This window comes from Amphiura filiformis, chromosome 11 (genome assembly GCF_039555335.1).
Source record: "Amphiura filiformis chromosome 11, Afil_fr2py, whole genome shotgun sequence".
Classification (NCBI taxonomy): domain Eukaryota; kingdom Metazoa; phylum Echinodermata; class Ophiuroidea; order Amphilepidida; family Amphiuridae; genus Amphiura; species Amphiura filiformis.
In genome coordinates, this window is record NC_092638.1 from 51,009,232 (window position 1) to 51,035,423 (window position 26,192).

The 26,192-nt window shown below is 38.0% G+C and overlaps 1 protein-coding gene across 1 annotated transcript; it reads left to right on the forward strand.

Moving 5' to 3' along the window:
- The first annotated feature begins 1,444 nt into the window (after positions 1-1,444).
- LOC140163748 (uncharacterized) lies at positions 1,445-26,192 on the forward strand. The gene is made up of 13 exons (XM_072187065.1): positions 1,445-1,488; positions 1,684-1,943; positions 2,338-2,498; positions 3,523-3,685; positions 11,370-11,483; positions 16,592-16,705; positions 17,215-17,538; positions 18,131-18,250; positions 19,256-19,570; positions 21,460-21,579; positions 24,723-24,836; positions 25,537-25,641; positions 25,770-26,192. The coding sequence occupies exons 1-13, from the start codon at positions 1,445-1,447 to the stop codon at positions 25,781-25,783; spliced, it is 1,968 nt and encodes a 655-aa protein (XP_072043166.1). The 3' UTR covers positions 25,784-26,192.

The window sequence follows — 26,192 nt, forward strand, 5'->3', positions numbered from 1 at the left end:
TGTTTCTAAAGTCTAATCCCTGTCCTAAAATGTATTGAATTATGGATATGAATTTTGAAACTTTAATGACTGCAAAAAAATTGAAGAGGAAGTCATTCCATATTTTTATCATCGTAACTAAATTCAATAGTCCTAAGTCTACCTCTAACATGTGTAATGAACTTTATTCTGAGCTATACAGAATTCACGGGTCATTTAATCATTATGAAAATTATTCATGTGTATTCTCATGAATCAAGTAGTCATGGAAACCTTTGAAAAAATAATGTATGCATAAATCCCAGTTATATTAATCATTCCATGTCAACGATTTACATGTTCTATAGAATATATTTTACATTGAAATAAGAAAAAACATCCCACGTACACTCGTACGTACCGTACATGTACAGGGCTCCTTTTACCATGGACCTATGCATTTTAATAATAGTAGTGTTAATATACGATTTCAGTCAAATTTTAATTTGATTATTATTTGCCAAAAAATTATGCAATATTTAAAAAAAAGTTTTCTGGTCATTTTAATCCAAACTAATGAGGTAACGAATGCGACAGAAACTCATTGCTATCTCATCCGCTTAACTGCGGTGTGCATTTGTTCTCAAACACAATGAATTTGGTTGAATCCAATTGGGACTGGCATGTGTAAACATTACAATTATGGCAAAAAAAATCAGTTTTTGAAAAAAAATGACCAAACTCGTTTCACACGGTTGTTTGATGTATATAGAATTGGCTTCATTATTAAGAAACTGCAAACTATAGGTGGCGCTATTTATCAAAAATCGTATTTCTTAATTTGCAAGGGGTAGGTAATCAATACTACCATTAAAACAGATGGAATGGGTGAAACAAGCAACAAAGAAATTTTATAAACATATTTCATCAAAAAATAAAAGGAATTTTTTGTAATAAAAGCTTGACAGAGTATTTTCCAGTAACTAAATAGCGCCACCAATCTTGTCATAAATAGATTCATTTTATATCCGAAAAAGCATTAAAAAATGCTGTGAAAGTGAATAATGTTGTAAATAAGGGGAAATTAAAGTTGAAAATGACTCAGAAGCATCTGTATACATTAGCATGATACCGCTTTTAGCTGTTTACGCCTAAAATTGGGCTGTACATGATGTTTTGTTTGAAAAACTAATAAATGATCACATCAAACAACCGTGTTCAAAACATCGTACATTATGGCTTTAAATACGGTAGCTTTTAACTACTTTTTACTAACGTATTCGGCCTTTTTGACATACACCCCCTAACAAAAGGACTTTCGTTTATGACTTCATCAAACTTTTGGGTTATTATTGGGTGCCACACCGCACCGTACTGCAAAATACTGCAGTGCGGTATCGCAATAAAGTCAAAGGACGTCACCGGCAATCACAATATTATGCCTTAATGTTTGAAAAATAATTATCAAGCACGAATCACATCTGACATGATTTTACTGCTGAATACTGCTGTTTTGTACATCAATTTATGGTAAGGCTGTTTTTTCGAGATTCTGTTTTATGCTCAACAACAGCAAAGGTGTTGCGGTTTTTATAGACGAATCAAACTTCACGCATTCCGACACCTCAAAGCTTAAAACAGCTTAAAACCATGCTATATGAAATATTGATGTTTTGAAGTACTTGGAGTAAAAACACAAACTCGATATCATTTTGGTTTAAACAGTTCAAGAAACATAAGAATAGTATTTGGCGATAATGAAGTTGACGGGACTTCCCAATACCGCCAAGAAGTGGGTGTCGGAAGAGACTATGAGCATCCAGAAGCTATACCTATTCAGCAATATGATTTAGCTGTACTTCAGCTCAACCAGCCCGTCATTATTACAGACTATGTACGCCCCATATGTCTATCAACGAATCAGAATGAATTGGAAGCATATGAAAACTGCTGGATTGCTGGCTGGGGATCTGTAAACCTTCTTAGTAAGTGCAGACTATGAAACTATCCTTGTATTAAGCGCATAGCACTGCTGGAAAAGGGTACGGTGTGTTACTAATACTCTAAGAATATGATGATGAAGCGAAAGAAGAAGATGATGAAAAAGATGATGCTGAAGGGAGCAGCGTGGCACACTGGTTAACTTGGGGTATTTGTCTTTGTTGCGAGAGGTCCCGGGTTCAATTCCCCGCAGGAAGAAGAAGATGAAGAAAAAGATGATGAAGATTAAGATGACGAAGATGATGATGAAGAAGATGAAGATGATGATGACGAAGATGAAGAAGAAGATTATGATGAAGATGACGAAGACAACGTAGAAGAGTATGTGTCTTTTTTTAAAATAAATTCTTACACATAATTTATGTTATTATCTTATAGATGAGTTTCCGCGATATTTACAAGATGCACCAGCAAGAATACTTTCGCAGGAACAATGCCAACAATATCTTGAAGAACAGCTCGGTGCTACATATCACGAAACAATACTTTGCACATCGAATAGGGTTAATGGGACCAATGGAGAACCACACGCTTGTTTCGTAAGTTTTGTTTGTCTTATTTTTCGTTTTTCTGCCAATTTGGTGGTGACATCAGTGCTTTTATGCGTACAAGAGTGCCGGAAACTAAAACAAAACATGTAACGCATTGTTGGTAACACATGAACACCGTATCGAACACTCTATGTGCATCAGCTGAAAACGCATATGATTCTACAATGAAATGTTTTAAATAACCCATTAAATAATGATATATTCCATGTTATCCTAAACCATAGGCATAACCTTATCCAAACTCGTTGTTACGGCCATATAAGTGGCGTAGCTATAGGGGTTGTGGCGCCCAGGGCTAAGGATACATAATGGCGCCCCTCTCCAATTCCTGAAACAAATTGGGCATATCACTCATATACTTGTTTTTATAATGAAGTTGTATATCGGCCTTAAATTGATTTTTCAAATGATTTTGTGCCGAAATGCAAGAAAATTTTGACTTTCATTGCTAGGAGGGGCGCAGAATCGATGCTGAATTGGTCAATTCGGCGCCCCCTAAGGGTGGCACCCCCTCTGATTTAAGACCTCACTTGTTGAAATTGGCTAAGAATTAAAGAAACAGTGATCTAAAACCCAAGGAAGTATCGAAATCAAAAGTTGCGGACTTTCATGCTGGCGCGGGCACGGCGCTAAAACGTGCTAATCTATTGAAGCAGTGCTAGTTCTCTTGTGCAAGAACGCTATGTGTACAATTAGGCATGTAATGGAGCAAAACTGCAACTTTTGAATATGAATCTTCCGTAGGTTTTGGATCATTGGGGCTTTATTTCTTGACCGATTTTAACGAATGGGGTCTTGGGCCCAAGCGTGTCTCCACACGGAGCGACCGTTTAAACAAACAACCAAACAACCCGAGCTAAAAGATGTTTATGACATATGCTTGCCTTTGTTTAAGATATTAAAAATAACGGGTAGGCCTACCTTAATTCATTGTTTTGCGGACTGCATAATTATCTTTAACATCCTAACATTCATCTTGACATACGTTTTTACAACTTGTTTGTTAATTCAGGGCGAGGTTGGTGCTCCTCTAATGTGCGCCGGCGAAAATGGAAACTGGGACTTGATTGGACTATGGCTGTCTTATGCTGGAACGTGCGGAGATCAGACTACGCAATATTCTAGGATGTCTCCATCGCATTACTTTATTGTCCACAATGTACACAGATTGCAAGGTACGGATGTGTTTACTTATTGGTCATTTCGGTGCTTCCCGCAAACCTTCGATAGAAAACGCGAAACTACTCCCTATTCCAGAAAAATACAGAACTAATTGTTTTGAATAAAAAATATTATCCTGTTTTGCCAAATGAAACATAGCTAAATCCTAATCCTTTAGTTAGTCCTAACTAGCAATGAAAGTCAAATTTTATTATTTAGCCAATTTTTGGAAATAAAGGCCAAAACATGCGTTTTTAGGGTGTTTTTCGTATGTAGTGACAATCAAGCCCAAAGACTTGTACTAAGACTAATTTCAGTTCATGCATTCTTAATTTTGGAAAAAAAACCATGTTTCATTCTTATAACCAACCATTTAATTAAAGTAACACAAACAAAAGTGAAAATTAGAGCAAACTTTCAGCATATACTCAAGATTTTGAATGCTTAGACTTCTTCCAATTATGATTTTTGTGACTTGATTGTCAGAAAACATGGCGAAAATGCATGTTTTTTGCTCTTTTTTCAAGAAATTAGTAAAACAGTGAACTTTGTCTTTTATCTCCAGTTAGGACTAAATGTATATGATTAGGATTGAGCTATGTTTCATTTGGCAGAACGTGATAATAGTTTTTCAATCCAAACAAGAATTTGTCTTTAAAAGACAAAGTTCACGGAACAGGTGTATAGTACTTTGAGCTACTTTGGTCTAACTTTCAATATTCATATACTAACCTACTCTGCACTGATTTGACAATAAATAAGTGATTTGAGGTATAAATGATACTTGCATCTTGACTCTGGAAAATAATTTTCAGAAAACCTCATTTTGCATTTAGGTTTTTAAGCTACCTGCAGGAAACAAATTTGGCTATTATACGAAGAAAATTACATGAAAGTGTCTACTGTATCAGCCCATCATGCATCAGATGCTATTTCCCATTGGATGTCCCATTCCTTTTTAAAAGGAGTTTTATTTGGAAGCAAATCGCCTAATGTGTTTCAGGAACACTGCATGTCAAATTATTTTGTTGAATAGTTTTCTATACAGATGCTACATGCCTTATCACTAAAGTAAACAAATTACATTACATTGTGGTCTTGCTAGATTTTGTCACCGATATTTGTCTCATATTCCAGCTTTATGAACACCAATTTAATTAGTTTGTAAAAGAAAATATACATTGGATATGTTTATACACATATTGCTTGGTTATTACAAGAGTCACTAGTGGCAAATGGTGGTCATAGCCCACAAACATAGCTGGGGCATGTTGGTGTTGTGGAGGTATCTGACCCCTACAAAATGTTCCAAAAATGCTCCCCTGGTCATGGGGTTTGTTTTCACGGAGTTTGAGTCCCGTACTCCTAACAGATGTCCAAAAAATTCAATTCTAAGATTTGACCTTTGACCTGACCTATGCATGATGTTCCATAATGTTCCCCTGGTCTTGAGGTTTGTTGTCACCATGTTTGAGCCCATGTACCTCTTACAGATATCCAGAAAATGAAATTCTACGATTTGACCCCAGATGACCTTTGACATGACCCTTGCACAGTGTTCCAAAATGTTCCCCAGGTCAGTAAGTTTGTTGTTGTGGAGTTTAAGCCCCTTACCCCTAACAGATGTCCAGAAAATGCATTTAGAAAATTTGACCTCTAGATGACCTTTGACCTGACCCCTGCAAAATGATACCCCACTGATGTTCTTCTTAATACCTTGAAGTGGGACAAACTTGACGATCGTCGCAATATCCACCTTAACATCATGGTCTATAAGAGCCTTAGCAACATCCTCCCACTGCCTTTATGTAACATCTTTTCCACAGTTAGTAATAGTCATGGCCACTCCACTAGGTCCGCATCCCAAGGTAATCTTGTCCCTCCAACAAACCGCAGTGCCTCTGCCAAAAGGAAATTCTCCTCCAGAGGTGTACAGTCCTTTAACCTTCTCCCCACCAGAGCAAAAAATCCTTTGCCAGCTACAGTTGGTTATTTTAAATATGCTTGTAAGTCCTAAGTAAATTACACCTTTTGATGTCCTATAGTGCAATATCACTGTTTTTATATATCATTGTTGTTTGTATGTAAATTCTATGCCTAGCTGGTCTAGTTTTTGAGTGTATTCCTAATTTGGTTAAATTGTGCAATCTGATATATGCTTTGTAATGTATTTTAAAATGTATTGTTTATTTTTTGATGTGTTACGTTTGACCCCTGGGCCAAACTGAAAAACAGTGTTTACACTGAGTTTTGTTACCCAGGCAAAAGAAGTTTTAATAAATAAATAATAAATAAATAAATAAATAAATAAAATGTTCCCTTGGTCATGAGATTTGTTGTCACTGAGTTTGAGCCCCATACCCCTTGCAGATATCCAGAAAATGAAGTTATAAAGATTTGACCCAGATAACCTTTGACCTGACCCCTGCAAAGTGTTCCAACATGTTCCCCTGATCATTAAGTTTGTTGTCACCAAGTTTGAGCCCCGTACCCCTTACAGATGTCCAGGAAATGCGTTTCTAAAATTTGACCTCTGCATGACCTTTGACCTGACCCCCGGAAAATGTTCCCCTAGTCATGAGATATATTGTATCGAGTTTGAGCCCCATACTCCTTACAGATGTCCAGATAATGCAATTGTAAGATTTTACCCCTTAATGACCTTTGACCCCAATTCTGTGTGCAAGGTATGGGCACTGGGTAAAGCCGATGCACATGTGTAAGTGACGTCATTGTGCTATGTAATATGTGGCAGAAGAAGCATTTTGAAGATATTTGGTTATATACCGAAAATGCCCCTTTAATGACCTTTGATCCCAATTCTGTTTGCACCATATGGGCACTGGATATAGGCGGTACATATGTGCAAGTTACGTAATTGTAGGGTGTAACATGTAGGAGGAGAAGCATTTCGAAGTTTGTTGCCAGAAGAAGAAGAAGAACTAGATCTGGTTACAGATCTGGACCTAGCCGGGCCGGAAATGCCAGTCTTAACTTAAAGTTTCACCTTTGACCGGCTAAGCGGCTATTATGGACATCTCACACCATTAATGGTGCATCACTGTAGCATGTAGGGGCTTTATCCGTCTTCAATAGGCTGAGATACAGCTACTTTTCCGTAATTTTAAACATTTTTTTGCAAATTTGTCGTTTTGACCTCCTTAATGACCTTTGACCCCAATATAAAAAAAATCCTATATACACCGAGAAAATGCATTGTTACAGTTTAAATTTAAAAAATCTACTATGCTTAGTTATGGAGATAAAAATTCTTGAAGTTATTTAGCTTAAAACCGGAAATGACGTCTAAATGACCTTTAACCAAAAAAAATAAAAATACCGTGCATACATCGGGTAACACTAATGCATTATATGAAGTTTATATCACTCTGGTCTGGTTACGTTTTGAGATTTAAAAAATGAAAATATTTGATGATTTTTGGTTTTGACCGGAAGTGACCCCTTAATGACCTTTGACCCCAAAACTGTAGACACCCCAAAGACCCTGGTTAGTAGCAATGCATGTGTGCTAATGACAACACTCTGCTATGTAATTTGTAAAAGCAGTGATTTTTTGAATATTTTTAGCTTTCAGACCGGAAATGACCCCTTAATGACCTTTGACCCAAATTCTGTGAATAACTTATAGGCACTGGATATAGCCGATGCATATGTGTAAGTGACATCATCGTACTATATAATTTGTGGCAGAAGAAGCATTTTGAAGATATTTCGTTTTATACCGGAAATGACCCCTTAATGACCTTTGACCCCAAATTTGTGAACATCCTATAGACACTGGATATAGCCGATGCATATGTGCAAGTGACGTCATTGTAGGATGTAACATGTAGGAGAAGAAGCATTTTGAATTTGTTGCCAGAAGAAGAAAGAACTAGACTTAGCTGTGGTCTAAGACCACGAACACAGCCGTGTTGTGACGCCTTAATGACCTTTGACCCCAAAATATATGAAAACGCCCATAGACATTGGCTAATGTCAACGCATGTGTGCACGTGGCATCACTTTGCCATGTTACTTGTGGCAGAAGGGGCATTTTTACCGGAAGTGACCCCTTAATGACATTTGACCCCAACTAAAAAAATACCACATATGAATTGGGTAACCACAATTCATGTGTGAACATACCGTCACTGTCCTATGTTTTTCTTAGCAAATGCAAAATATTGAAGGTTTTTCGTTTTATACCGGAAGTGACCCCTTATTGACCTTTGACCCCAAATCTGTGTACACCCCATAGACACTGGGTAATAACAATGCATGTGTGCAAGTGGCGTCACTGTCCTACAAAATCTGTGGAAGAAGATGCATTTTAAAGGTATTTCGTTTTATACCGGAAGTGACCCTTTAATGAGATTTGACCCCAAATAAAAAATACCACATATACATTGGGTGACTGCAGATCATGTGTGAACATACCGTTACTGTCCCATGTTTTACTTAGCTAATAACAATTTTTGAAGGTATTTCGTTTTATACCGGAAGTGACCCCTTAATGACCATTGACCCCAAATCTGTGTACACCCCATGGACACTGGGTAATAACAATGCATGTGTGCAAGTGGCGTCTCTGTCCCACATAATTTGTGAAAGAAGATGCATTTTAAAGGTATTTCGTTTTATACCGAAAGTGACCCCTTAATGAGCTTTGACCCCAAATAAAAAAATACCACACATACATTGAGTGACTGCAGATCATATGTGAACATACCGTTACTGTGCTATGTTTTACTTAGCTAATAAAAATTTTTGAAGGTTTTTCGTTTTATACCGGAAGTGACCCCTTAATGACCTTTGACCACAAATCTGTGTACACCACATAGACACTGGGTAATAACAATGCATGTGTGCAAGTGGGGTCGCTGTCCTACGTAAGTTGTAGGAGAAGATGCATTTTTAGTTGAAATCACGTTTGTGACCCCTGCGTGACCTTTGACCCCGCGAGTTTCGTATGACATGTAGGGGCATGGTCAATGATCATTGTGACCAAGTTAGGTCAAAATCGATGTAAGCATGTGAGTGCTAGAGCAAATGTAATGGTTGACAGAAGAAGAAAGAACCTGTAAGAAAAAAGACACAGCCGTGACTAACGTCACAGCTGTGTAAAGATCCGATAGCATCACAAGACCTAGCCGGTGTCCCGGCTAGGTAAAGAAAGAAAGAAGAATCGGAGAGCATTACATTACTTAGCTGGGGGTGTAAACCCCCCAGCTAGGTAAATAAACATTCAATTAACTATAGAGAATGGACTTAATTTTGTGCAGTGTAGTTATTTTCTGAAGTAACATCATGCAGTTATTGTTAACTACATGTATGCACACAACACAGGGGCACTCACATAGGTAATTGATCCGTACTACATGTAGTAGCGCTGTGCTGTGGGTATACGAGATGAACTAGTTAGCGTCATATATCAAAAAGTATAAAAGCTCTGATTTTAGTACTTGCTCTATGTTTCAATTACTCATTCTTTTCAAAATATCTGAATTTTTAATCCGGTACAAGCTTTAATAACGGGGGAGCATGCATTTGTATGAGAAAGGAAATCTACCATCTTATCCAAACTCCCGTAAATCCAATGCACATTTTGCTTCACCGGGCCGCCCTGACTTGGTCGCGTTTGGAAGAGGAGTGCCACCAAACCGTAATAGGTACAAATTTAGTACTTTCTGTCAATCAAGTATGGTTTATTTTCAACATGGCAATCTTTAAATTATTAGCATAGTCCTTATAATAACGGTGGAGCGCCTTGATGAGTAAATGATAGCAAACCAGTGAAAAATCCCCAAAACTCAGTCAGTGGAGCTCCACCCGTATGTCAATAGCGTCATTATCGATTGGATTAGTCGACCGTAGCGGACAATTCGATCGTTCATTGGATTAATATTATCACGTGGCAATCGATTACTATAATGGTTTAGTACTGCATATTTCGGTTTAATCTTCACTAAGCGGGTTTGTGGCTGAAAAAGTCACGGTGAATTTGCCGTGGACAAAACTGCACTATGAATCGCCTATGAATAGGTTTCTATACAGATATGCCTAATCACTAAGTAAATAATTTATAGCTAATTATACTGACCAATCAGTTATGTGTATTATCAGCATGTGAAGACTGTAAGCCAATTGCAAACATGTTTAATAAAAAGGCTAAAAAATTCCTACACTGAGCAGTCTCACTCAGGATTAAATGTGCTAAATAGTAATTAACATGGGTAGCAGGATTAGATAAAGGCACACAAACGAGGGTATGAGATATTAGGAATTATTTCCTAGCCTCTTAACCACAGGGTTGGTGGGTTACAATAGCTATTCGAGACACATGGTATGTAAGGGATAAACTGTGCATATGAGATGTGGGTGCAAGTGGTATTAGCGTGAACAAAAAAAATAGCGCTGCATTTTTCTGGAATAGGGAGTACGTCATAAACGCCAGTGTGGATTATAGTTATACTAATGCCGTTGTGTGTGCTTAGGCAATAGAAACAAATTAGTTCGATCATTCGATCGACCATCGATGCTTGGTCGGTCCTTACAATTTGTGAAATCAATTAATTGACTATTATTATAAATTGTGATATCATATGAATATTTGCCAGCATTTATACTGACCGATATGAATTTAGCATTTATTCTGATTAATTAGTTGATAGTTCATTAATACCCAGCATCGAAGCAGCATCGACGGTCGATCGAAAGATCGAACTAATTTGTTTCTGGTGCCTTAGAGTGTTCACGGTATAGCGTCAAAAGTACGCACTGGCTTTGATGACATAGTTTTTTATTTATTTTGCAAAATATATCGGATAGGGATCAATAGGTGACGTGATCAAGAGAGATGAGTCATTTGTAGTCAAAGAATGTTTGCAAAGAAGTATTGAAGTAAAGAAGTATTATTCTATTGCCAGACATGCCATCTGCAGCATTGAATGTGCTTATCTTTAATTTGTATGATTTGTAAGTGCAATTTTACATAGTTCTCACCATATTGTAGCTTGTTGTTATAGGCGAGGATTTGGGAGTTTTCGATTTCCACGTCACGATGGATGGTTCTGCGACGGTAAAACACCAACCGTTGTCGTCGTCGACTTTGTAATGCGTCTTCGTCCAAATTCTACAACACGCGAAGAGTCTGACAACCGTAGTGGCGATAAGGTGTTTTGGTATTTTACCGTAGCAGAACCATCTGTCGTGGAAATTGAACATCCCTAATATCCAAAAACATTACACCAGGCGGACGACACTTGACTCATTTTGTGCCATGATAAATCCGCACCAACTGGACGAAACTGGGCGGAACCGGTGGGCAACCCCCGGGGCAACCGGCATTTGAGTTTTGAAGGCGTCCTTAATATCTTTGTTATTCTCAATTTCTTTCCCTGTTTCTTTCGTTAGTTGTGTCTTTACTTGAAAAATACACACATGAATTTATTAGTGAGCCCATGCTGCAATTATATTTATTTACATTACATATAACATTAAAGAGAACAACTAGTTACAATGTTACTCATAAGATGTCTGGCATGTCTACCTACAATCCCATATCTACGTTTAGGTCTTCCATTTACCTTTTTGTCACCACTTAACTTTACCCTTATAGCTTTGTTTATGTCATTTTTTTTCTGTTTCTTGTTTCTGGAACTTACTGGTAATGGCCACACTTAATTATATACGCAGACTGTAATGGGGCCGACTTCAGATGTAGCGACAACTTCACGTGTGCGTTGGAAGAAGAGTTATGTGATGGGGAACCGCTTTGTGCGGACGGAGAGGACGAAATGAATTGTACCGGTAAATATGCACAGGATGTCAAAAAGTGAATACATAAATAAATAAACTCAAATGTCTACTCTCTCAGTTCTATATAAGGTCATGATTTTATTTATGTTAATACTCACAAACGCTGGGCTTACCTTTCCTTTTATGGTAGACAATAATTGAAAATTCATTAAAAGAGGTTAGTATTTTTTTACATGAACATTTTTATCATTTTAATATGTGAAGGCAACTTGTTATGCTGGCTTGCAAACTTTTTGTATGGAAAACGGCATTTTCTATTTTTTCTAAATAACTTAATGTTATTATTATAGTACCAAATGTAGTTTTGTTTGTGATTTGGGGCATTATTCCTGTTAACGGGTTGGGCAATTTTAAATCGATTTGCGAAAAGTTTTTTGATACGTTCATTAATTTCTCAAAAAGTAAAAATCGCAGATTAACAAATAACGGTTCAAATGAAAGCCATTATTGGGGGCTAATTGCTGTATCACTATGAAAGGCCTGGCACCAATATAAACATTTGTTTCGGTGACCCAAGTCCATGGTCATTTCTGCTCAAGCACTTTTTTACAGATGGCCTGGAATTTCATATTTCGGTTTCAGCGATTGCCCGAAAAAGGTGATATGTTTTTGAAACGCGTTTCCGCTTGGAATGTAGATAGTTATTGTTGCTATTACTCTTCGCGATTTTAATTTATGCACTCTTTAGCCGACAATTTTCAATGCATTTTACACACTAGAAATGTCGCTTGTATAAATTCCGATATTTTTAACAGTATCGTTTTTGTTAACCAAAATACCATCCACATTAGTTCCCAAGACTTTGATGAAACCATACCAAATCGGACTGCAGGCGATGAACAGATTTTAAACTAGAATCAAAAGAACCAGCGTAGGCCCTCTCAAAATGTACTTTTTTAATATATCGCGTTGTGATAAAAAGGACTGCTTTTCCTTGTTTTTTAAAAGTTTTACTTCCCCCAAACTTCTCACGTAGTGTTGTCTCAATGTCCGTTGCTGGTTGGTATTATTCCGATTAAGCGATTTTCGTGATTTAGGCCTACTTAGACTACATTTGACCAAATATTTGCCCACACAATGTTCCAATATATTCCAAAACTGGCGCTGCATTCGGTGTCACATTAACGACAAGGTGTGTGTAATTTCTGACACTATATTCACGTTTTTTCTACTAGCTATTCAACCTATAACAATAGGTTGAATGACCTATGGCTGGTTTGCGATGTTCAATACCATTTTCACCCTGATGTGGCAGTGACGTCACGTCAGCACTGTACGAATTTTATTAGGCGCAGCCTCACTCGCTAGAGTTCGATCAAAGCGCTGGTGTATAGATGCGCGAGCGAAACAGCTGTTTCAACGCGTTGACGTCACTGCCACATCGGGGTGAAAAATGGTATAGGTAATAGATGACTATGAAACCTCAAACTCGCCCCTCGATAAAGGTTGGCAATTGAAGCAGGCGTCAGTTTAGCGAACTTTGCCTGTTTAATGCGATGCGAGTGCAAGCGCCGCCCGAACCGTGGAAGGTTTCCGCATACCGAATATTATTAGTTATCCCCTGTTTGTTCATGCAATACGAAAAATATCACTGGTTGTGAGGTCGTATCACACGAGGCCGCAGTGGCAGTGACGTCACGTCAGTACTGTACGAATTTTATTAGGCGCAGCCTCACTCGCTAGAGTTCGATCAAAGCGCTGGTGTATAGATGCGCGAGCGAAACAGCTGTTTCAACGCGTTGACGTCACTGCCACATCGGGGTGAAAATGGTATAGGTAATAGATGACTATGAAACCTCAAACTCGCCCCTCGATAAAGGTTGGCAATTGAAGCAGGCGTCAGTTTAGCGAACTTTGCCTGTTTAATGCGATGCGAGTGCAAGCGCCGCCCGAACCGTGGAAGGTTTCCGCATACCGAATATTATTAGTTATCCCCTGTTTGTTCATGCAATACGAAAAATATCACTGAGGTCGTCGTGTGATACGACCTCAAACCAGTGATATTTTTCGTATTGCATGAACAGACAGGGGGTAACGAATTTATCATTCAGTAGACATGAATTTAACACAAAATCAATAAATAAATAAATAAGTAAATAAATAAATAAATAAATAATACCACAATCATAAAATGATCAAGTTAGGGCCTATAGGCCTACTCCAAACTCTTCCATGCATGCTTTACAGGTTTCTGTCATATAACTACTGCCAGGCCATGTAATACAGCGCGCCATTGCCAACGCGTGACGCACACTTAGCACGCGACGCGGAGTAGCGCGTAATTGCCGTCTCTACCGCATACGCGAATAGCACAGTGTACAATACAACGCGAGTAATCAGACCCGCTAATTGCCGGTACTGGTAAAGAGCTGAATAATACGGATCTATATTGTACGGTAATTTATGAACACTGAACAATACGAAATTATATTATTTGGCTATTAACCAATGAAATGTCGTTATTCATGTCTACTGAATGATAAAGGTTTATATCATGGCCTCTAGGCCCTATGGTTTATTTTTCGAAAAGAAAGCATAATCAATTGAGAAGGGAATGGATATTGTCATAATATTAATAATATCAAAGTTAATACTTGTCGTCCATAACAAGAAGGAATGCATCACGATTGTATAATATCCAGCTTTGGTATTTTATTTGATTACACTAAACATGAAGATATATCTTTACTAGCTTCATGCACTGAACATTTGCAGACCCGGCCTTCTACATGTAGTGAGCACCACATTAGATTTTGTTTACAAGAAATATTTATAAAACAAATAAATATCATTAAATCCATATTAGATTTATATAGCGCACCAGAGGATTCAAAGCGCTGTAATTTCGCTGCCACTGGTGAATTATCAGAATCAGATATCATCAACTTAGCCGATTGTAGCCGAATCCGGCGCAAACATATCCCCACTCAGATTGTAACATCCACTAATTATCTCAGCAGTTCCTCAAAGTCCATTGGATGAAGAAAGTTTTTGATAACTTATCGCCGACTTTGAAGGCAGGAGGAAACCGGAGATCCCGGATTATGATACCATTGCAAATTTAACCAAAGCATACAAATACAATATTATAAGTACAGTATGATAACAGCAAGCACACCAACATGGAAAAATGTGAGTTATGTGACCGCGAACTATACTGGCAAATATAACGTGCAATAACCAGGAGAGGATAATACCAGCCCTTGCTCTCAGCATTCAGCAAGATAAACCGTACACCAGCATTAATGAAAATGTGAGCGTTATGAATTAATAAGTGTCGCCTCCTAGAAATATCTTACATCACCAGCTTTGATGATAAAATATTATCTAGAACCACACATCTGTTTTTCAAGGCCTCCCTTTCATCTATTGACCTCAAAGAAAGGATTAGAATTAGTTTTTCAAGGCCTCTCTTTCATCTATTGACCACAAACAAAGGATTAGAATTATTGAATAGAGTCCATGACCTGATGCAACGCATTATTAATGAGTCGCTATTAGGGACGGTCATACTGTTATGGTTGAGCGAGCAACGTATGATCACTACACAGGTCAATGACCTTATTATGGCCTGGCGGGTTTTTTAAAAGCACGGTCCCTGAACACAACATGATCCGTGGGCATTGTGACCGGGCAAGGAACAACAGAGACAAATTGCCTGGCAATTGACGTCTCATGTCAACCCAGTCTATAGTGTGATCAGAACATTATAGTCTGGTGATCATTATAGACGAATCCAAGTAGCCAAGTCATGGTCAGGATTTGGTCGGACATCTTTGGGTAGCCGCTAGCACCAACGTGGTGCTTTGAGCGTCCAATTGTGCAAATAAAAACCGCCTAACACCTAGAGAAGATGCAAGGACGAGGAGGGTTAATAGAATAATAGCTAATAATATAAATAATGGAGATAATTCCGCAGGTAATCCCGTCGCATCTATTCATACATATAGTCCTTTTGTTCGCAAGTACATCAATGCATAGATACCGCGTGTAGTGAATCCGATTATTATGTCACTTCAACAGCGAATAGACCATGCTGTGTGTTTTGTCGAAGGGAACTGTATTGTGTTATTCTTTTGTCTGCCTGTGTTTTCGCGGAAGGTGTAAAACGGGTGATGGAATGCAGTTTAAAATTTCCGCCAAGGCCGAATCATTTCACATTTTGAGTGCATTGTAGCCGACGGCTACCCAACTAAAGGCTGCTAGTCAGGTGTAGGAATGCGTGTATTTGGATTCGTCTATAGTATTATCAGTACGAATAATCCAGACCGATTTTTAATGTATTTTCAAAAATTAAAAGAACCGCTTTTTAGCGGGAATTTTCGTAAGTTACACAGCTAAAGTTATGAAAGGGTTGAAAGGCTACAATATTATGGCATAAACAAGAATATGTTCGATTGGTCTTTATTCCTATAGACGAATGCAACGAGCCAAGTCATGGTCAGGATTTGGTCGGCCATCTTTGGGTAGCCGCTAGCACCAACCTGGTGTTTTGAGCGCCCCATTGTGCAAATAAAAACCGCCTAACACCTAGAGAAGATGCAAGGACGAGGAGGGTTAATAGAATAATATATACGATAGAGATAATTCCGCAGGTAATCCCGTCGCATCTATTCATGCATAGTCCTTTTGTTCGCAAGTACATCCATTTGTAGCGTTTGATATGGTGTAGTTAATCCGATTATTATGTCACTTCAACAGCGAATAGACCATGTAGAAGCTGTGTGTTTTGCCGAAGGGAACTATAGGGCCTATTGTGTTGTAAACTTTAATCATTCTTTTGTCTACCTGTGTTTTCGCGGAAGGTGTAAAACGGGTGATGGAATGCAGTTTAAAATTTCCGCCAAGGCCGAATCATTTCACATTTTGGGTACATTGTAGCCGACGGCTACCCAACTAAAGGCTGCTAGTCAGGTGTAGGAATGCGTGGATTTGGATTCGTCTATAGCCTGTACCCTTAAGATGATGAATTGAGGATATATTATTCTATACCTCGATTTAAGGAAGATGTTTACGTTAGGTTTGTTTACTTGTTTGTTGTACATGTATTTATTTACAACTTCGTATTGCCATTGTTTTTGATCTTATCATTAATACAGGGCCAGTGTGTAATGAAGGCAGATGTCTAAACGGAGGAACATGTAGGGAGAATCTACAAGGAGAATATATATGCAGATGTACGGAGGGATGGACAGGACGAAATTGTGAACGAGGTATGCTGCCATCTTGATGTGGATTACCTTTTACCTTTACCCTCACGATACCTCCTCTATACTGATTGGTAATCCCGAGTAATGACCCTAAACCATAATAGATTACTCTTTAAGCCTAGCCTAAAATATTATTTGCCCTAAATCCTCATCCTAATGACCCAGGCTTAAATCCTAAGCCTGATAATTGCTTTAATTATAACTCAAACCTAAAGCACAAGTTGTAACATTTATAAAATTACGCTAAAGCTTCTGTAGCAAAGGGCAATTTCGTCTACAACTTTAAACACGCAATGTTGAGTAAATTATTCAGTGTAAACCGAAGCTCTTAATTATTATGCGAGTATAAATTAAATGCTTTTCGCGTCACTAATTACAGAATCTGGTGAACTTCATATTAACAGGAAATAATTTATTGTACTTGCAAGGGTCCTGTATACCGGGCCTGTGTATACCATCTTTTAGAGGAAACTTATTAACAATACCGTTCTTTTGTTCTTCTCATTTCACAGCTACATGTGGCCAGACAAGATTTAGGATCAGACCAGGCGAAACGATGGATTTTCAGTCTCCATTATATCCAGAATTATATCCGACCACAATCGAATGTGAATACATTGTAACCGTTCCAGACGGCTATAAAATCCTGGTGGAACCCAACTTCTTCCAAATGGACTTTACTGACAGTTTATACATTGACAACCTTACATTTACGGGTCGAAATATTGTAGACAACTACACAACATCAGGGACGACCTTGATGATTCGTTTTGTATCTGATGAAATGTTTCCGGAAATGGGGTTCGCGATTCAGCTTAGCGCCATTGATGTCACAGGTCAGTATCGGTCGAAATTGTGTATTGGTCTGGCCGGCCGCATATTGTTTAACCGTCTAGGCGTAAAAGTTTGTTTCTAATGAATTTATATACCCCCCCCCCCACACACACACACACACAGTACGATAACTATTATGGCCCTGTGTTAGCATTGGGCCATTTGAAAATACAGAGTGTCAAAGTTCAAACAGAGGTCAACATCCAAAATCACTGTGACATATCCTTAGGGGTGGTGCAATAATTATGTGTACCCCCGGGGTGGTGAATTATAGGGGGAGGGGCAAGATTTTTTAACAGACCATTTTGAGAATTCACCATCCCGGGGGTACACATAATTATTGCACTACATGTACCCCTTATATCACATCAGGGATAATAGTACTCCACAATATATAAGAAAAGTGCTAAGATGTTCACTCAAATGATCTCAAATTGCTCATAGTTACATTGTACTTCAAATAAAGAACAGATTGCCATATCCAAGATGTTGCGGACACACACGTATGCTATAAACTGAACACGTTATTATATCAAGTTAGCTAAACCACAAATCCTGGGAAGACATATTATTGATTTTTCTATGTTGCATCAGATTTGAATGAGTGTGATTGGGCGCCATGTGAAAACGATGGCAACTGTACTGACCAAGAGGATGGTTATATATGCGAATGTGTTGATGAACGACTTGATGTGCGAAAGTGTGTAACAGCAGGTAAGCTTATTACACTTGTTCGCGTATATACATACCAGATATTGAAAACATTGTTGCTGTCACTGGTTGTTTTTTCTGCTACTACTTCGTCGTTTTCCATCTCTCAATGGTAACTAGACTTCTCCGTAGTCCACTTGCCCATTTTGCATACTCTGGCTATTACATTTAAGCATAAAACTATTTATATTGATTTGTGTGCAACTGATAGATTTTCACATCTGTATCTGATCTTTTCAGTCACCGCACTCCCTCTGTTTGCTAAGCTTCCCAAGTGGACTACTGACTTTGCTTGCGGTTAAGATTTTTAACACGGGACTCTATGGAGAGTTAGGCCAATTTCTGGCCTAACTAAAATTTGCCATGATGTAATGCATCTTTAAATGGATCTGCCTTGTGATTGGTCGCCCATATCTCGCTATGGTTTAAATCTTCCGAGCCCGCGCCATTACCATTAACTACACCGCACACAACTATCTGTGGTATTTGCAGCGCTTTTGTGTTTACGCGAAAGTTAATCTCTCATCAAACATCTAGCGCGTCTTGTACTATACCATGTTTAGTACTTGTGGTTCATGGACTGATAAACAAGTATGCTTGACAGTGTGTTTTTAGAGAGCAAAGTCCCGGGGTAAAGTTCTGCTTAAAATTCAAAGTCCATAGTCGGATTTTCGGGGTTCGTTATCAATAAACTGGTAGATTCCAAAATCAGAATTGTTCAGTATTAAAGTGAGCCATTATAATTATGCAAGATAATGTTGCATTCAAGTACTTTTATTGTCACTAATCACCTGATATTTTTAACTCTTTATGACCATTTTACTATTGAATACTTTAATTTTAATAACATATTTTTAATACAATTCGACTATGGCATAGTCTAAATGGTAACACGCACTTCGTCAATTTTGATAACTACGTGCATCAATGGTTAAGATTGCAGGAATATGCACGAATACAAACAATTAAAGCATGCATCAGATACATCTTTTGTTCCTTTGTTTTCAGATGACTTTTGTGGGCCACAAAACATCGATCTGGAAGAAGGTTCTTTCTACAATCTGACCTCATTCCACTATTTCATTCCAAATACGTACAATATCCCGTATAGTTGTAAATACAGTGTATCGGTTCCAGACGACCACAAAGTTCGTGTCCAGTTCCTTGAAGTTGCGCTTTTCTTCCCCTCTGAGACGCTTCTCTGCGACAATAATGTCTACAGTGGGCAAGAGTATATTTCGGAAGACAATAACCTAGAGATCATGTTCCATATACAGGGTTTCGGGAAATTCATTCTGGCCTTGTCAGATTATGTGGAGCCTGGTAAGTCCCGAGTTGAGTGCCTAAGGGCCGGTTTCTCGAAAATTGGCTGGTGGTCAGGCTTCCTAAGCCACCAGGCTTATTAAGCCCAATTAGTCCTTTATACCAGTGTTTACAATTTCACATCATACACCACCTATGGAAAGATATATAAAATGGATGGATCCACATCTGTATGGCTAGCGTACTGGCTTAGAAAGCCTCACCACTAGCCAAGCTTCGAGAAATCCGACCTAAATGGTTCTCTTACAGCGTATTATGGTATACCATATCGAGTGCTCAGTGCCAAAAGTGAGTAAGTGCAATAGCTGCCCTGTGAACATTTTGCTATTTACACCCAGCATATTGTACTCATCTCCACATAGCATTTGTACATGGCAACTTTTGCACATACCCACTTCTGGCACTGAGCAGTCAATACAGGATTTCGCTTACATCTGTAAAACAAGTTGAAAGGACTTTAAACCTCTCCTTACAATCAGAGGCGGATTTAAGGAAAAAGGCCCAGACACAAAAGATAAGGGACGTAGGGCCTACACCTCAGATAAACCAGTCCCAACCCCAAATAAGGCGCCTTTACCCTAAATAAGGAACATAAACCTGAGATAAGAGAAGTAAACCCCAGACGGCGCCTTATCTGGGGTTTAGACTGCCATATCTGAGTTTACGTCTCTTATCTGGGGTTAAGGCGCCTTATCTTGGGTTTAGATGCCTTATCTGAGGTTTATGACCCTTATCTGGGGTTAACAATCCTTATCTAGAGTTTTAACTCTAGATAAGAGGCACCTTATGTGGGGTTTAGATGCCTTTTCTGGGGTTTATGTTCCTTATTTAGGGTTAAGGCGCCTTATTTGGGGGTTAGACTGCTTTATCTGGGGTCTACGTCGCTTATCTGGGGTTATGGCGCATTATCTGGGGTTTATATGCCTTATCTGGGTTTAGACTGCGATATGCTATCATTTAAGGCATCTTAGCCACAGGTAAGGAACGTAAACCCAGGATAAGGCCGTCTAAACCACAGATAAGGCAGTTTAAACCCCATATAAGAGACATGAACCCTAGATAAGGCGGAAATGACACACTTATGCTTCTGCTCTCATTCAAAAATCACATTTACGCTCTACCAAATGGGGGCCATCTTGGATTTCTGGGCAAAAATTATTTTGTAACGTCAAATTAATGTCAGATTCGGGTTTCTTGAGGTCGACTTACCGGAAAAAGTGTCTTTGTACACGATTTTAGGTAATCTGGTTCAAAACTTATTTTTTTCAAGATGGCGCCGGCAGCCACCATCTTTGATTTCTGGGTAAATATGAGTTCGTAATGTCAAAGTAATGTCAAATTTGAAATCCTTGTGGTCGACTTATCCAAAAAGTGTCTTTGTACACGAGTTTAGGTCCTCTTGTTCAAAACTAAATTTTTCAAGATGGTGCCGGCCACCATCTTGGATTTCTTGGTGAAAATGATGCCGTAATGTCAAACTAAGGTCAGAATCGGAATCTTTGTACTCGACATATCCGAAAAAGTGTCTTTCTGCATGATTATCTGTTATCTGGTTCAAAACTTAAATTTTGAAAATGGTAGCGGCGGCCATTTTGGATTTTGGCCTCTAGCGAAAAATGCCGGGATTTTTGCGAGGGACATGGTGGCTATTTTTTTTTCTAAATGGTCCATAGAAGTCGAATCAATCGTCAAACCTTACTAGCCAGAGAGTGGTCACCAAATTGAACTTTATCACCTAACTAAAAGTATTTTAAAATTGAAAATTCAATCAATGAAAAGAGCACCAATAAATCGTGATCGTTTGAAAATTTGGAGTCGGCGGTGAAATCCATCGTCGATCTTTTTAATTTAAATGTAAATGTGATGTAATTTTCTGTTACTTCGTATAGATGCTGATGAATGTTCCAGCCAGCCATGTCTTAATGGCGGGGGGTGTGTTGACAAGATCAATGGGTTTACCTGCAAGTGTAGACGTGGTTTCACTGGGAAGACGTGTAATATCAGAGCAGGTGGGTGCTGATAAACTGACAATGGCATAGCGTAAGTGGGGTGGATGGGGTTGGTTGGGGTATACCGACCATGACAAACGAGTTATCTCAGCGGTCTGGCCTTACTTTGTAACACCGTGGTCGACTTGTCACGGGTTCGAGTCCATTTGCCCATGCTGTACCCAGACGACTTTACGTGCAGTTAGTTTCCAGTCCATGCATGCTCCTCGCAGATTTGCCCGCTTCTACTTTTAATTTTTTATCCCCTGAGTATATCAATCTGCCTTGTCTGCCGTTTTGAATATGATAAATTAAGGTGTTGAAGAATAGCGCACATGCCTTGAAGGGCTGCAGTGGATGGTACAATACATTTTCTATTCCGATTCTGTTGGTTCATTTGCTTTGTTTATTGACACATTATTTTGCATGGTATTAGAATGTTCTGAAATATCTGCAATTGGGAAAATGAAACATGTTTCTGTTTATTTAATAATTGCGTTATAAATATTGTTTTCCAATTCAATCCTCTCTGTTTGATCAAAGAGGTATCTGTATTTTGCTTAAGATGAAACACAAGTCAATTTTTGCATGTCCGGTCCAGCCTGTATGGTTGGCTTGTTGTACACATTTTTCCAATAATTCTTGTATTGTGTTATTAATAATATTTATTGAAAGATAAATAATTTAGTACGCTTACTGTCATTGGTTATCTCTATTTATATTATGTCTAAATTGCTATGAAAGTGCTATGAAATCTATTATTATTTATCTCAATTATATTTTTCTTTATGAATATAAAATTGTTGAATGGTTATAATAATATTAGCATTAGCACTAAAGCATATCTTAAAACTCCCAAACTGTTAAGCCTCACACGTAACCCTAACGCATATTCTGCTTTTGCGGCTAAGGGGGAAGGAAGAAGGAAAGAAGAAGAAAACATTTTCCTTGCTTTTCAATCCGGTTTGGAACCACCGATCCCTGTGGGATAGCAAATTAGCAAGGCACTGATGGTAACCTGACCGGTCAACGTTTTTGTTTGTGTATACCAGTATATGGTCGAATCCAACCAAAAGTGTCCACGGGCCAAAAAAAAAAGTCCAAAATAAAAATGGCTCCACAATTGTTTCCTTTTGCCCATTGATTGATGGCATGTTGGCCTTCCAGAATATTCCATGAACAGACCAATGGAGATAAATGGGTATTTCTCTGAAAAGGTGTACTATTGGAAGATAGGCAAATATGAATTTGAAAATGATTATAAAAATGTTTCCTTTACATATCTGTAAGGATGTAAGTCTCTAGTGCATGAAAACAATATTTGGCGCAATCTTTAGGGCGCCTTCTATATTATAGAGGGCGTAATCTGCAGGTTGTGCCAGGTGAGCATCATCTCCGTCACATTTAGGCCAAAAAGGAAAAAAGGACAACAAAATTGTTAAAACTCTTAATTATGAGTTTTATGGATAACTTGTAAGTTGCTTGATTCATGTTTGCTTTTTTCATTTAAAAAAATATGATTTTGTACTTTCGTCATTTAGTTGGGACAATGAGAGGCAGGCTGTACGGAAAATGTCATGTCTGTTAGTATTTTTTTATACAAACTTAAGTATATTCATAATTGTGCTTGAAATAACTAAATAAATTTCTATTGACATAGTAAACACATACAATATCAATTACATTTCCAAATAGTAAATTCCATGTTGTCTGGGTCAAAGGTCAAATAAAGGTCAACAACAATTGTGATGGAGATGACAATGCTGTGATGGAGATGATAGTGATGTGACGGAGATGATATTTCTACACAAATTCCTATAGAGAATCATCTCCGTCACAGACATTTGATTTCAGTAATGTTTTCACACTACTTGAAAATGAAATTCATACAGATGAGAAGGTTTAGAATTGGTAAGCATTTTCTGATAAACTAAACTGGACTTCGCTGTATCTCAAGATCCGGTGATGTGATGGAGATGATGGTGATGTGACGGAGATGATATTTCTACACGAATTCCTATAGAGAATCATCTCCGCCACGGCAAATTGTGACGCCAACTGATGTAGCGGAGATGATGGTTCAGACATTGCTTACGATTAATAGCAGGGTTAAGCTTACCCACGTGTTACATATCACCACAACAGCTTGTGGGACATATTCAACCATCATTATTTTCCGGAAAATTCAACAATAAGACTTATATCAAATTGATCAGAAACGTTTGGAGATGATGTTGAATAAAGGTACGCGCGTGTATACTTGACGATACCCTCAAAATTGGCAGGAAAAGAGTGCCAATGTGCACCTATTCCGGGTTGATGTTTTCGTCGTCTGTAAAAGGCAGCGTACAGGGTCAAATTATTGACCTCTGATATTTAGTCTTCACCTCCAGCCGTTTTGATGCCAATGTGACGGCAATGATGCAAAACCAAGGGACAGCAATTTTTTGACTCAAATTTTTGAATTATTCCATAAAATTGACTTTAGAAGTGGTTTTAAGCATTTAAACCTTCTTAGACATGATATTTACCCCAGTCAGTGGTAATTTTCACTTCCCACACTTGCTCACAAAAATACTACAAAATCACTAAAATTCGGTGCGTGACATCGGGACATGGGGTTTTCTTTGGGGTGGTCAGATATTGAAGAATTTTTTGACTTCTTGTAATTAATTTTTCCCCACTTGGATGTTCTTAACTATTTTTATACATACAAAAGTCCATGACTAAGCCAAAAAAGAAAAGAAAAATCCGCTTTTAAAACTTTTATGAGCGCCGAAAGTCGCGGGACTTAAAAGTTCCCCTTTTCAGAGAATCACCCAAATATCAAACAAGTGAAAAGTAATATCTGGTGACAAAATACATAACTTTTAATAAAGTAATATTATTTTATTCTGGGGGCATATAACAATACCTAATTGAATGGTTCATTCTTGAACATACATAATTGAATTCATGCATTAGATTGAGATTACGAATAACCATCGCGAATCGTGTAACGCTCGCTTTCGCGGGGTATTTCAGTTTGTAAATGAATAGCGTCTACGGCAATTCCCATTTTCACGGATTTGCCGAACTGACCACCGACAAATGTAATGATGAATTAAACAATAATATATTGGATCAGATTCATTTTACTCTATTTTTTTTAAATCGAATTTCAGGGTCACGTCTTTGTCCATCACGATATTTTACCTGCAACAATGGACGGTGTATCAAGGCGAGTAGGGTCTGTGATGGACGAAACCACTGCGGCGATGACAGCGATGAATTGAACTGTAAGCATCCATTCTTAAATTTTTTTAAGTACATTTCTGTAAATTGTGTTAAATCCTTTAATTTTCCAATTACTTTTTTACAAGCTCTGTGTCATTATATTTGTGTCTTTAGAATTCGAATTGAAAATAAAATGTTCGTCGATCATCAGAAAAATATAGTTCAGTAAAGATGTAGTTAAATACAGTAGCGTAGCCAGCAGGGGGAAAAAAAATGAAAGAAAAAGTGCCCCTCTGACAAAAAATGAAAGAGAAAATCAGGAGGGCAAAGGAAAAGAAAAGGGCAAGGAGCCCTTTTCTAGCAAAATTCAGGGCCAAAATAGTGTAAAATACACATACACATGCACATTGTAGCAATAAAGCCCTTTTTAGCCGGATAATGGGCGAAAATAGTGTAAAATACCTTTTTTTTTTGCGCTACGCGCGCACATCATCCCAATAAGGCCCTTTTCGGGAAGCTCGAAGACATACAGTCTCTATGTATTGTATGATGCAACTGCAATTTTGTTCGTCTGTGCCCCAAAAATTTTATTTTGCCCCCCCTGACCAAGAAAGCTGGCTACGCCCCTGGTTAAATAACATGTGTGTTCTCATTGTTTTCACAAAACAGAGTGGTCAAGTAAATGGTAATAACGGTATTAAAGTTCTAAAACAATGAACGAACAGTCATAATAATTACAATAAATTTCATTTGATAATTTAGGCGAGTGTGAGTTCTACTGCTACAACGGTCGATGTATTCCAGAACGCTATGTCTGTGATGACATCAATAACTGTGGCGATTGGACAGACGAAAATACTCCTCAATGTGAGTAGTAAGACACAATTTTCAGCACAATTATAATGATACCGTATACCATAAAACCACGTCTACAAGCATATATAATGTTTTTTTCATGAAAGTCTAATTAATTATAATGTGTTTTTTTTACATAGGTGACTCGCCATAGACATCAATATCATTATGTCCGGTATATATAACAAACTGGTGAAATGAAATTCAGGCAACACGCCCTGCAGATTGATGTAGCGTCACAACCAATACAGTTTTTTGTCTGTCAACATTTGTAATTTTAGCATATATATATATATACGGTATTAAAATAACAATTGAAAGTTGGAATTAAAGGGTATAAGGTGAAGGAAAAAACATGTATGTTAAAAATATACTTGTAAAATAATGATAGTTAAAAGTTGGAATTAAAGGGTATAAGGTGAAGAAAAAAAAGTTTTACAGGTCGGCCAACCGCCCGGGCTGTCGGGATTTATTTTCTTTCTCTTTTTTTTTACTGGAAGTGGGTAAATGGTCCAACAAAATATGAATATTATTAGTATAAACATATTTTGAAAATTGTTTGA

Coding starts and splice junctions, on each gene's coding strand:
- LOC140163748 (XM_072187065.1), top strand. CDS start 1,445: ATGATTTTACTGCTGAATACTGCTGTTTTGTACATCAATTTATG. Junction 1,489..1,683: donor GTTTTGTACATCAATTTATG/GTAAGGCTGTTT, acceptor TGGTTTAAACAG/TTCAAGAAACATAAGAATAG. Junction 2,499..3,522: donor GAGAACCACACGCTTGTTTC/GTAAGTTTTGTT, acceptor TTGTTAATTCAG/GGCGAGGTTGGTGCTCCTCT.